We start from the raw sequence: 13,223 nt of genomic DNA, 5'->3' as shown, positions 1-13,223 counted from the left end.
ATATTGAATTTGAACGCACCAATAAGTGTCACATAATATCTCGAGTATTATCCCCTAAACATTAGGTTCTCGCCATATTGTGTATCGCTGAAAGTTAAATGACCTTGAATACCAAATATCTTTGAATTATTATGTCACTTTATCTCGCGTGAAATGATACACCTGCCCCAATTTCTTTGAAGAAATCATTTGGCTCTGAAAATGTTGATTTCAGAAAACGATTTGATCACGTTATTGTGCCTGTTAAAATATTGATGTTTTCCTCGTTTCTATTTGCAAGAAAGTGAATTATTAAAACCTACAAACTTGTTGTCACAGAAAAAATGTTTTATTCAGAATTAGGCCACAGAAATAGGTTTAAAGTATAATTATTATTAAATGTACAATTTGAAGAAATAATTTATGCAGAATATATTTTTGAAATATGGTCCAGCGCTATTGTTTGGCTCGTATATTAATGCAGAAGCGCAAAAAGAACACAAAATAAAGCCTTTTAAAATATTCAATGAAAAAATCACAAGAAAAATCGAAAAGGCACGTGACAAAAACCACATTCGTACAAATTACAGACTTATCCAACCTCGGGTAGTTTAACAAGTAGTAATCATAGCAGGATAAAAAAAAAACAAGAAAAAGACAAATGTTCCGTCAACAAAACACTTTACGATGAAGACGAAACAAATCTTAACCAAAACAGGGTTTCAACATATCGGCATCTGGGACTGGGTACTTATGTCGGTGACCTGTTTACCTACAGTCTAGCCTATATTTGTATATGATGTTTATGTCGGTGACCTGTTTACCTTTAGTCTAGCCTATATATGTATATGATGTTTATGTCGGTGACCTGATGTTTACCAACAGTCTAGCCTATATATGTATATGATGTTTATGTCGGTTACCTGATGTGTATCTACAGTCTAGCCTACATATATATATATATGATGTTTATGTCGGTGACCTGAGGTTTACCTACAGTCTAGCCTATATATGTATATGATGTTTACCTACAGTCTAGCCTATATATATGTATATGATGTTTATGTCGGTGACCTGATGTTTACCAACAGTCTAGCCTATATATGTACATTGTATATGATGTTTATGTCGGTGACCTGATGTTTACCTACAGTCTAGCCTATATATGTATATGATGTTTACCTACAGTCTAGCCTATATATATGTATATGATGTTTATGTCGGTGCCCTGATGTTTACCAACAGTCTAGCCTATATATGTATATGATGTTTATGTCGGTGACCTGTTTACCTACAGTCTAGCCTATATATATATGATGTTTATGTCGGTGACCTGATGTTTACCTACATTCTAGCCTATATATGTATATGATGTTTACCTACAGTCTAGCCTATATATGTATATGATGTTTATGTCGGCGACCTGATGTTTACTAACAGTCTAGCCTATATATATATGATGTTTTTGTCGGTGACCTGATGTTTACCAACAGTCTAGTCTATATATATATATATGATGTTTATGTCGGTGACCTGATGTTTACCAACAGTCAAGACAATATATATATATGATGTTTATGTCGGTGACCTGATGTTTACCAACAGTCTAGCCAATATATGTATATGATGTTTATGTCGGTTACCTGATGTTAACCTAAAGTCTAGCCTATATATATAGGATGTTTATGTCGGTGACCTGATGTTTACCAACAGTCTAGCCTATATATATTTATGATGTTTATATCGGTGACCTGATGTTTACCTACAGTCTAGCCTTTATATATATATATATATATATGATCTTTATGTCGGTGACCTGATGTTTACTAACAGTCTAGCCTATATATGTATATGATGTTTATGTCGGTAATCTGATGTTTACCTAAAGTCTAGCCTATATAAGTATATGATGTTTATGTCGGTGACCTGATGTTTACCTACAGTCTAGCCTATATATGTATATGATGTTTATGTCGGTGACCTGCTGTTTACCTACAGTCTAGCCTATATATATATGATGTTTATGTTGGTGATCTGATGTTCACCAACAGTCTAACCTATATATATATATGATGTTGATGTCGGTGACCTGATGTTTACCAACAGTCTAGCCTATATATGTATATGATGTTTATGACGGTGACCTGATGTTTACCTACAGTCTAGCCTATATATGTATATGATGTTTATTTCGGTGACCTGATGTTTACTAACAGTCTAACCTATATATATATATGATGTTGATGTCGGTGACCTGATGTTTATCAGCAGTCTAGCCTATATATGTATATATGTTTATGTCGGTTAGCTGATGTTTACCAACAGTCTAGTATATATATATATATATATGCTGTTTATGTCGGTGACCTGATGTTTACCAAAAGTCTAGCCTATATATGTATATGATGTTTACCTACAGTCTAGCCTATATATGCATATGATGTTTATGTCGGTGACCTGTTTACCTACAGTCTAGCCTATATATATGTTTATGTTGTTTATGTCGGTAACCTGATGTTTACCTACAGTCTAGCCTATATATATATATATATATATGATGTTTATGTCGGTGACCTGATTTTACCTACAGTCTAGCCTATATATGCATATGATGTTTATGTCGGTGACCTGATTTTACATACAGTCTAGCCTAAATATATATGATGTTTATGTCGGTGACCTGATGTTTACCTACAGTCTAGCCTATATATGTATATGATGTTTACCTAAAGTCTAGCCTATATATGTATATGATGTTTATGTGGTGACATGATGTTTACCTACAGTCTAGCCTATATATGTATATGATGTTTTTGTCGGTGACATGATGTTTACCTACAGTCTAGTCTATATATGTATATGATGTTTACCTACAGTCTAGCCTATATATGTATATGATGTTTATGTCGGTGACATGATGTTTACCAACAGTCTAGCCTATATATATATATATATGATGTTTATATCGGTGACCTGTATACCTACAGTCTAGCCATATATATATATATATGATGTTTATGTCGGTGACCTGATGTTTACCTACAGTCTAGCCTATATATGTATATGATGTTTATGTCTGTGACCTGATGTTTACCTACAGTCTAGCCCATATATATATATATGATGTTGATGTCGGTGACCTGATGTTTACCAACAGTCTAGCCTATATATGTATATGATGTTTACCTACAGTCCAGCCTATATATATATGATGTTTATGTCGGGGACCTGATGTTTACCTACAGTCTAGCCTATGTATGCATATGATGTTTATGTCGGTGACCTGATGTTTACCTACAGCCTAGCCTATATATGTATATGATGTTTATGTCGGTGACCTGATGTTTATCTAAAGTCTAGCCTATATATGTATATGATGTTTTTGTCGGTGACATGATGTTTACCTACAGTCTAGCCTATATATATATGATGTTTATGTCGGGGACCTGATGTTTACCTACAGCCTAGCCTATATATGTATATGATGTTTATGTCGGTGACATGATGTTAACCTTCAGTCTAGCCTATATATGTATATGATGTTTACCTACAGTCTAGCCTATATATATATGATGTTTATGTCGGTGACCTGATGTTTACCTACAGCCTAGCCTATATATGTATATTATGTTTATGTCGGTGACATGATGTTTACCTACAGTCTAGCCTATATATATATATATGATGTTTTTATCGGTGACCTGTTTACCTACAGTCTAGCCATATATATATATATGATGTTTATTTCGGTGACCTGATGTTTACCAACAGTCTAGCCTATATATGTATATGATGTTTATGTCTGTGACTTGATGTTTATTTACAGTCTAGCCTGTATGTATTTTTATATATATATGATGTTTATGTCTGTGACCTGTTTACCTACAGTCTAGCCTATATATGCATATGATGTTTATGTCGGTGACCTGATGTTTACCTACAGTCTAGCCTATATATATATATGATGTTTATGTCGGTGACGTGTTTACCTACAGTCTAGCGTATATATATATATGATGTTTATGTCGGTGACCTGATGATTACCTACAGTCTAGCCTATATATATATATATGATGTTTATGTCGGTGACGTGTTTACCTACAGTCTAGCGTATATATGTATATGATGTTTATGTCGGTGACCTGATGTTTACCTACAGTCTAGCCTATATATATATATATATATATATATATATAAGATGTTTATGTCGGTGACCTGTTTACCTACAGTCTAGTCATATATATATATGATGTTTATGTCCGTGACCTGATGTTTACCAACAGTCTAGCCTATATATGTATATGATGTTTATGTCGGTGACCTGATGTTTATCTACAGTCTAGCCTATATATGTGTATGATGTTTATGTCGGTGACCTGATGTTTATCTACAGTCTAGCCTATATATGTGTATGATGTTTATGTCGGTGACCTGATGTTTATCTACAGTCTAGCATATATATGTATATGATGTTTATGTCGGTGACCTGATGTTTACCTATCTATTTATATGGTGTTATAGGATTATTTTACATGTTATAGATATGGTTACACAATACATCTGTCATACAACTACTTAGATCGAGAGTCTCAATAAATCATGTTCAGTGAAGTGGGAGAAGTCCTCTCAAAGTCTAAAAGTCAACGAGTGGAGAGGGTAAAATACATCGTAAAACATAACAAACAATCGTCACATGGACTTTACAACATAGAACCGAGATTTAGTAACATATATTGTCATCAACTTGACTGAACAGCACAAAACAGAGATTTAATAAACAACACAAAAAGGAGATTTAGTAACACACAGTGTCATCAACTTGACTGAACAGCACAAAACAGAGATTTAATAAACAGCACAAAACAGAGATTTAATAACACACGTTGTCATAAAATTGACTGAGCATCATAGTACGGATATCAAGTATCACACATTGTCATCACACTAACATCACAACAGTACCACAGGGTGTTCGCTCTGTTGATTGGTTGGGCAGGTCGTATAGCAGAATACATGTAGGTGTACATGTTGGTGTAACATAAACTTAGTTTTGTTGTTTCAGATATTTTTATGTTTTCACTCTTATTCTTATTTGTTGTGTAATTAATTATACAAAACAGTTTAAACCAAGACGAATTAGTGTCGACATTCAACATATCCTTGAATTATGAAGAGCTCGGGGTCATAAACATATGTGGTGTCTCAATTAATTTCTTTCTGAAAGTGCAAAATGTTGTGAGCTGCTTGAACGATCGAATGGTTATGTGTTCGCGAAACCACAACTATATAATAATGGTTTACTACATTTGAACAGATGAGAATCAATTGTGTTACATGTGTATCATAAGGGCATGTAGAACTTCAACATAAATGGTTTCTGAAATCATTTAAAGTCGTTAACATCGATTCGATGTTTTAATCTGAGAGTGAATTACTGATACAGATATAAAATCACTGTGTGATGTCATAAGACAATGATGATAAAACACTCTAACGAAGCCATGTTGACACCGAGGACGGACCAGGAACCCGTGAGAGAGGAATGGTTTTATTGTAAAACAGATTCAAGTCAAACAAGAAAGTAAAGCGTACTAACCAATTATCTGTCTACACCACTTTCATTGTAAATTGAGCGAAAGGTTACTTACAAATATAAGTATTTCTGGCATATTAAACAAATATATAAGTTGTGTAAAAATGTATGTTCAAAGTTGTTTTGCAATGAATGTTAACATTATATCATATATATTGACTACATCGATCAAGCTCATGGGAATCTCATAACCTAGCTACAATGTATGACGAGGTGAAATGTAGTTTACGTGTAAAACAATGGTAAGGAGCTTTGCCAGCTCATTATCATTGCTCAATTCTAAGAAAATAGCGTATCATTAAGTATGTGTTCATAACCATTAGAAATATGTACATGAACATTAAGATTAATAACAAGAAAATAGCTTATCATCACTGATATGTTGTTAGCCATTAGAAATAGTAGCAAGAAAATAATAATTTGCCATCACGTTAATGTTCACAGTCACTGAAAATAGTAGTAAATACATGATTTGTCATCATATTTATGTTCATAACCATTAAAAATACATGTAGTAACATGAAACGTATTTGCCATCACGTATAAGTTCAAAACCAGTAATAATAGTAACAAGAACATACTTTCTCATTATATATATGTTGTTAGCCATTAAAAACAGCAACAAGATAATAATTTTCCATCACGCTTATGTTCATAGTCATTAGGACACAATTTGCCTTCGCTGATATGTTTATAAACATTAAAACTGTTACCTAATCTATGTGAAGATAATCAGCAATGACACCTATGGATGGACAACCGTGAATATAATCAGCAATGACACCTATGAATGGACAACCAATGACTCTATGTATTTTGGGGACATCACCTTCACTTTGTTTTAATTTTGGTGAAAATTATTCGTCAAGATTATCACGTTATTGTTCTCGTTCCTCTATATGTTGTCAATCAATATGACAAACCCCATTAACGATGTGAACAGTAGCCATTTCTATCAGTCTATAAATGTCCTGATAAATCACGGCGATGGGCTCAAGGTCATTTCAAAAAGTATCATTTTGACACTAACTGCACCATTAGTGTAATGTGTATATTTTTACAAGTTTGTGTTTAGGTCGGTAAAGGGAAGGTTTAGGTAATGTTTCCGTATTATAAAATCCCATATCTCTCGGCTACAACACATATATCTGGCAGAGAAAGGTCTCAGTTTCTTTGTAGAAACATGCCAAGCAGTACGCCTTGTCAATTAACTTGTCATATCTAAATATTTTGTATACGACATTTCAACAAAAAATCAGCGAACTGCCAACGGCATTCTAATGAGGCCGATTCTATTGTGGCTGTTACATAATGTAAACTTCACCGGAGGCGTCGGATGACGCTTCAAATATTTAACACATCAATGACAAAGGGATGACAAACACTTTAACAGATCTTTTATAGCTATAAGCTAGGAACCGCCAAGTCAACTACAAACAAACACATTTAAAATTATATTTGTGTTTTTAACAGGAGATAGATTTCCATTGTAATGATAGCGATATCAAACTGGAGTCCCATTGTAGTTATACAGTAACAATGCTCAGCAAGTCGTGTCACCAACACACTTCTGTGGCAGCTCTGTAATCCCTCCGGTACTCCCATACCCAAACCTACCAGTAAATAGTCACACAGATTCTGAGAAACCCGAGACCATTGTTAGAGTCAGATGACTTGTTGAGAAAGCCTGCTTCCGTGTCCATGTTATGACATTTCAGTGCCAAAAACAGACAGGTGTTTTGAAAGATTGCAAACACTTGTTATTTCACAAATGAAAATATCAATTAGACGAATGCAAACTAAGAATAACAAAAACATATTTGAAAACAAGTCGCAAGAAGGAAGGTTTTCTATGGAACAGTACATAGTGAAACGTTTCTTTATGTAAAAGAAGTTTTTTTCGCGTCCAAACCAGCGCGTAAAGTGTACTGTCCAGCTCGCGACACATATTACAAATTAATGAAGTAGCTTACCTGTGTCGGCCAGGTGTGATGATGATGACGGGCGGAAGATCTAAGACGTCCCCGGTAGTACTACCGTAGTGGGACATGTTTGTCTCGTGCTTGTGCCGTACAGCGACTGGTAAAGTTTTCCCGCCGACTTCCACAGGAGATGAAAGACGCACGGATTTCAAACACATAATCACTACTAATAGTGCCGGTCTTCGATCGCCTAGGTGACGGCGAGAAGCCAACCCCCTCGTGATTCAGTCTTATCAGAAAGCATGTTTCGAATTCCATTTACAAATAAATTGTGGCTATATATTGGTGTAAATCGTTTATCTATTCGTCCATCTGATAACCGCCCGTAATTCTGCCGACGATAGCCAAACGAACTCGCCTCGTGTGTGTCGCTCTCACTCTGGTTAGCTGTCTTTGGCTCGGGCTCCGTATATTTCATAATAAAACAGTTCCACATCGATCTGACAGTGTTCCGATTGATTCCATAGAGTTCGTTCTCTCTAGCTTTGTCATCGCTCGGGTATAGAACTTTTAGAACACGAGCCTGTGTACTCCGTAGCTTTCTCGTAGCTCGGGTATAGAACTTCCAGCACCAGAGTCTGTGTACTCCCTAGTTTTTCTTACTTCTGGTATAGACATTTTGGAACACGAGCCTGTGTACTCTTTAGCCTTGTCATAGCTCGGGTACAGAACTTTAGGCACCAGAGGCTGTGTACTCCTTAGCTTTGGCATCGCTCGGGTATAGAACTTTTAGCAACAGGGACTGTGCACTACCTAGTTTTAACATCGTACGGGTATAGAATACATGTATTTAGCACATGAGTCTGTGTACTCCCTAGTTTTTTCATCGCTCGGGTATAGATCTTAGAGCATGAGCTGTACCCCTTAGCTTTGTCATCGCTCGGGTATATAACTTTTACCTCCAGAGGAAGTGCACTCCCTAGTGTTTTTCATCACCCGTGTATAGAACTGTTAGCACCAGAGGCTGTGCACTCCCTAGTGTTTTTCACAGCTCGGGTATAGAACTGTTAGCATGAGAGACTGTGTACATGTACTCCCTAGCTTCGTCATCCCTCGTGTTCAAAACTTTAAGCACGAGAGCTTGGCTGAGTACTCTATAGCTTTTTCATCTCTCGGGTACATAACTTTGTTCATGAGGTGTTCCCCACAATACATAGTTTGCTTTATTCAAAGCAGGATTTTTGAGTTTTTAACCGACAGTACTTACATGCATTTCATAGCGTCAAAGATATTTTCTATATTTTACGTCCTAACTTTGATATGCTTCATGTTAAACAATTTTTTTTTCATGTTAAGAAGAATTTTTCAATTGTTCACCGACAGAACTTATTAGTTTATCAAGTACAATGCATCATATACATTTGTCATCAAAACGTCGCTACTTTTAGGTATTTTACGGTTACATAAAGCGCTCGACAACAAATACAATTTACCTTTATTTTCAGCAAGACTTATTTACTAACAGCACTTATCAGTGTATCATCGTCTTAAATACATTTTACATCAATACATCATTACAATGATCCTATTGATAGTTAAACCAATATCTATTCTATTTGTAAGCAGCATTTTTTGGTTTATTTACCGGCGGGACTGGATTACATCCAAACAGCCTTACTTTGATCTAATTAACGGGTTTATGTGTGATAATCGGATGTTTTTGACAGAAATAAATGGCTGAGCCTCCTAGATCCTTCTGGGTCGGTTAAGTACTGTCAATAGGAATAGCCATCTCGTATGCATTGCAATTAATCTCCGAGTTCTGGATGTATAAATAATATATATTAAGGGGAAGTAGGGCGAAACATATATAGCTTTATATAATGGTTTCTGTGAAGGTCACTCCAGGAAATAGAATATAAAACGAGAAAACGCCGGGGAAAGAGGCAGTCTGCAGTCTGACCAGCATTGATGATTGATGATGCAGAAACGGTTCAGATTTATTAACGCTTTCGGTATTGACAGCTATAAATTGACGAGAATGAACCGTCGCTGGTACTATCAGTAGTTTGCATATGTTGAAAGGGACTAAATATAAATGCACTGAAGACTCAAGTGAGACTTATTCAGTGATGAAAGTTTTTACTTATATTACATTACGATACACACTCAGTGCTACACATGCCTAACGCACAGACGTACATTTATCTTTGAAAGGTGAAGATGATTTTTTAGCAGCTAAACAATGTTCATCAAACACTAAAATTAAACTCTATAACTAGTTTAGATGTGTTAGATAGAGGTCGAAGTTATTTGAACATCTGGTGTTCATTTTAAATTTGTTTAACGTATAGTACAACAAAAAGTACCTTTCGGTTCTTCAGAGCATGAACGGAACTTTCTTGTTTTTTGTTTGTTTTTGTCTTGAGTTTGTCTCTCTGTTTTTCTTTTATTAATATTATGCTGTTTTGTTTTCAGTGTCGACATGTATAAAATCTACTTATACGTTTGATCATCGGTAGCACTAGTTGTACCTATGTGTAGAGATTGGTTCTCAATCGCGCTAGGTAACAACGCTAATGTGTTTTGTTACAAAGTTTGGTTCTCAACCGCTAAGTACATTGAACCAATGCTTATGTGTTTAATAGTGACGTCGAAGTTAAGTTAGATTCCCTAACAAGTCTCTAATCCCGGTACAACAGTATCACTATGTTAAACATGAGATGTAAACAGAACATCTTCTTTTGTCAAGATGAATGATAAAAGTAAACACTATAGGTATTTGCTAAGCGATGTAAACATATTAAATACGTCTTTAAATATATCAAACACGTGTTGTTGTGAGATTTATCAAACACGTGTTGTTGTGAGATATATCAAACACGTGTTGTTGTGAGATATATCAAAAACGTGTTGTTGTGAGATATATAAAACACGTGTTGTTTTGAGATATATCAAACACGGGTTGTTGTGAGATACATCAATCACGTGTTGTTGTGAGATACATCAAAAACGTGTTGTTGTGAGATATATCAAACACGTGTTGTTGTGAGATATGCAGAACACTATATGTGTCATTAGAAGCGATACATCACTGGCATAAACTGAACGGTCCTGATCTAGCAACGTGAATGTCGCTATTAATTTATACGGATTCTAGTTATTGCTGGTGTCATTGTCAACGTGAATTTGTCCGTGGCGTGTGGCCATCGTGAATAAACAAGATTATAACTAGTTATACAGGAATGCGTTTAATAAAACAGATTTAACCTTTACAAGAGTCGATGAGCCATCCCCCCTAGACAGTGTTAGTCATCCCTTCCTACAGTGCCTGTATACATTAAGCCTGGTCACCGCCATAACATGTTTAAGTTCAATTATTACTTCTTCTTTTTTTCTAATTCTAATAAGATAATATCTGTAGTACAGTAATTACAGAATGTTTTTACGAGTTCCAATTCGGAATATGACAGTTTTTCAATTAAAGGTTTGAGTCCTAAACAAAATTTAAATAGAACGCATGCCTCTTTTCCATATATTGCTGAACCTTGTACATATTTGGGAGGACGTATATAATAGTAGAAAGTATGAAGCCTACCAGCCTATAGTAAAGCGTGAGCTTTTATATACACGTACACAAGATCACGCGACGTTTGTGTTGACTAAGTCACAGTAAGCTATTAAGCGTCACAACGTGATGAAGTGATAAAATATTCTCGGCTCAATTCCAAACTGAATTGTTCAGCTTTTTTTAGTTTTCTTGATCATGGGGGTAGACTATTATACTTGTGTACGGAGCGTTACTCAGATTTACAGTACAATTTTATTTACGCTTTTTTCAATGATTTTAACTTATCACGATATTACAACATAATATATATACTTTGGTAATACATACCCCTTCCCCACTAGTACTGTGTATACCTCAAACCTCTCATCAGGAAAACTGTCTTTTAAACTGTCAGATTGAATCGGTGAGTTACGAACAAACCATACGAAATGAGGTCGAGCCTGTATTGGGTTGACATAACAAACTGATGAAGCCGACAGTGTAAGTAAACACACTCAGGTATCACAATATTGTGACGTTATACATAGAAACGTTAGAATAGACCTTTATCAAACCCCTCATCTAAAGAGGTGGGCGCGGGGGAGGTGTGTATGGGTATATATGTAGGGGGTGGGGCGGAGAGTGGGGGTAGGTATAGTGGATATAAACAACCGTAATACAAAAACCATAAGTGTAATTTCAAAAGTTTAAGAAATAATATTGTGGGTGGGTAAATGATTTTTTTACGAATGGAAACCAGAACTTTACCTGGCATAACATCCTTGTAAACCCTGTATTAAGCATATTAGTATTCAGTATGTTACTTCAGCTGTCATTTATTCGAAATTGTCTCAAATATGTGTGTAAATAACTGTTTTGCATGATAAAGTCTACTTAACGTATTTATTTACAACACTTGGGTGGACAGGTTTTAGCCTTTAAACATCATTCTTTTACAGACATTTGTTCGCTGTTACGACCTGAAATGTCTTACCTGATCATGCAGGTACACTTATACCTGTACACACGTGTCTTCAACCACACTTATACACATCTATTGTTGATAGCATACCTGTCCTCACCTGTACATAAAGGTATATATATATACACAGTAATACAACCCGATTAATGGTAAGGTGTGATTTACCTATAATACTTACATCTCGCTGTCACTGTTACACGAATGGTTCTGCATGTTCACTATGTTATGTAATAATCCAAAGTAACACTGATGTAACACAAACCTCCGATATTATTGACATTTATCCCTCGATCAGACCGGACGTGCTTGCTCACTTGACCTCCACTAACTGTATACGTCTGCTAACCACACGTACACTGTAATATTACCGGTCTGTATTTTTCTACTATTTACATCCGGGTCATCCAAGCGATGTGACGCACTGGTCTTGTGAAAGCTTTCATGCCTCCGGTTAAAAGATTATCACCTCTGTGCTCTAGGTATTAAAGTACTTGATGTGCCTCACGGATACCCTAACGCTTCACATGTCCATTGCACGTCTTGTGAAATATATTTTTGCTCATTTGAGAAGACCATCACTGATTACAAATCGATTGCACTTGGAAGAGTGGCACGCGCGCGTTACAATAAGCTGCAGTATTCCGGTTGATGATGCTGGGTTAATCCCGCCATGTGTACCTGTAACACAGAGGAGGTTCTTCTAGATCTCGTGGCCACAGAGAACAAATCCACGCGCCAGTTGATACTAAGGCCGATATTACGTGATACGTTCTTACACACAATACCACATGTGAGAAGGTTTTCTTTGATAATCCGCTCCAAATTATACCCAGAAACGGCTCAAACGGATGGAGGTTGTTGTAGCTGGTCCTTATTGCACCAGAGAACCTCGTGTTGGTGTCTCGTGTAACGGAGTACAGTGATATAACGTACCACCTTACTCTACAACCAGTATTAACGTCGTACTGTACGCTAAAAAAACAGCACAAATCTTTTAAACCCGAGCACATTGATCTGACAGAAGCGATAAGGCATCGATATCTGCGATGCAATAAAGTGCTCTTTACTCGATTATAAACAATCATAAAATCTATCTTCGTTACAAATCCGGAAATTACAACCCGGCTTTAGCTTGCATGTTGAAAAGGCGGCTTGTTCCCATGATGAGATAACGGTATTATTCCAGCTGATTGAACA

At 35.9% G+C, this 13,223-nt stretch overlaps 1 protein-coding gene across 4 annotated transcripts in view; it reads right to left on the bottom strand.

Annotated features, from left to right (window-relative positions):
* The window catches only part of LOC110452054 (endothelin-converting enzyme 1-like), an 84,988-nt gene extending 71,968 nt beyond the window's left edge, over positions 1-13,020 (bottom strand). The window contains exon 1 of one of the 4 annotated variants that reach the window (XM_021500329.1): positions 12,205-13,020. In XM_021500329.1, coding sequence (XP_021356004.1) covers positions 12,205-12,239 — 35 coding nt within the window. In that variant the 5' untranslated portion in view covers positions 12,240-13,020. The remainder of the gene's footprint in view (positions 1-12,204) is intronic. The other 3 variants (XM_021500330.1, XM_021500331.1, XM_021500332.1) reach the window with 3 other exon arrangements.
* Between the last annotated feature and the right edge of the window lie 203 nt (positions 13,021-13,223).

This window comes from Mizuhopecten yessoensis, unplaced genomic scaffold (genome assembly GCF_002113885.1).
Source record: "Mizuhopecten yessoensis strain PY_sf001 unplaced genomic scaffold, ASM211388v2 scaffold6363, whole genome shotgun sequence".
Taxonomy (NCBI): Eukaryota; Metazoa; Mollusca; class Bivalvia; order Pectinida; family Pectinidae; genus Mizuhopecten; species Mizuhopecten yessoensis.
Note: the sequence above shows the minus strand (reverse complement) of the source record. Positions and strands in the feature narration are given on the sequence as shown.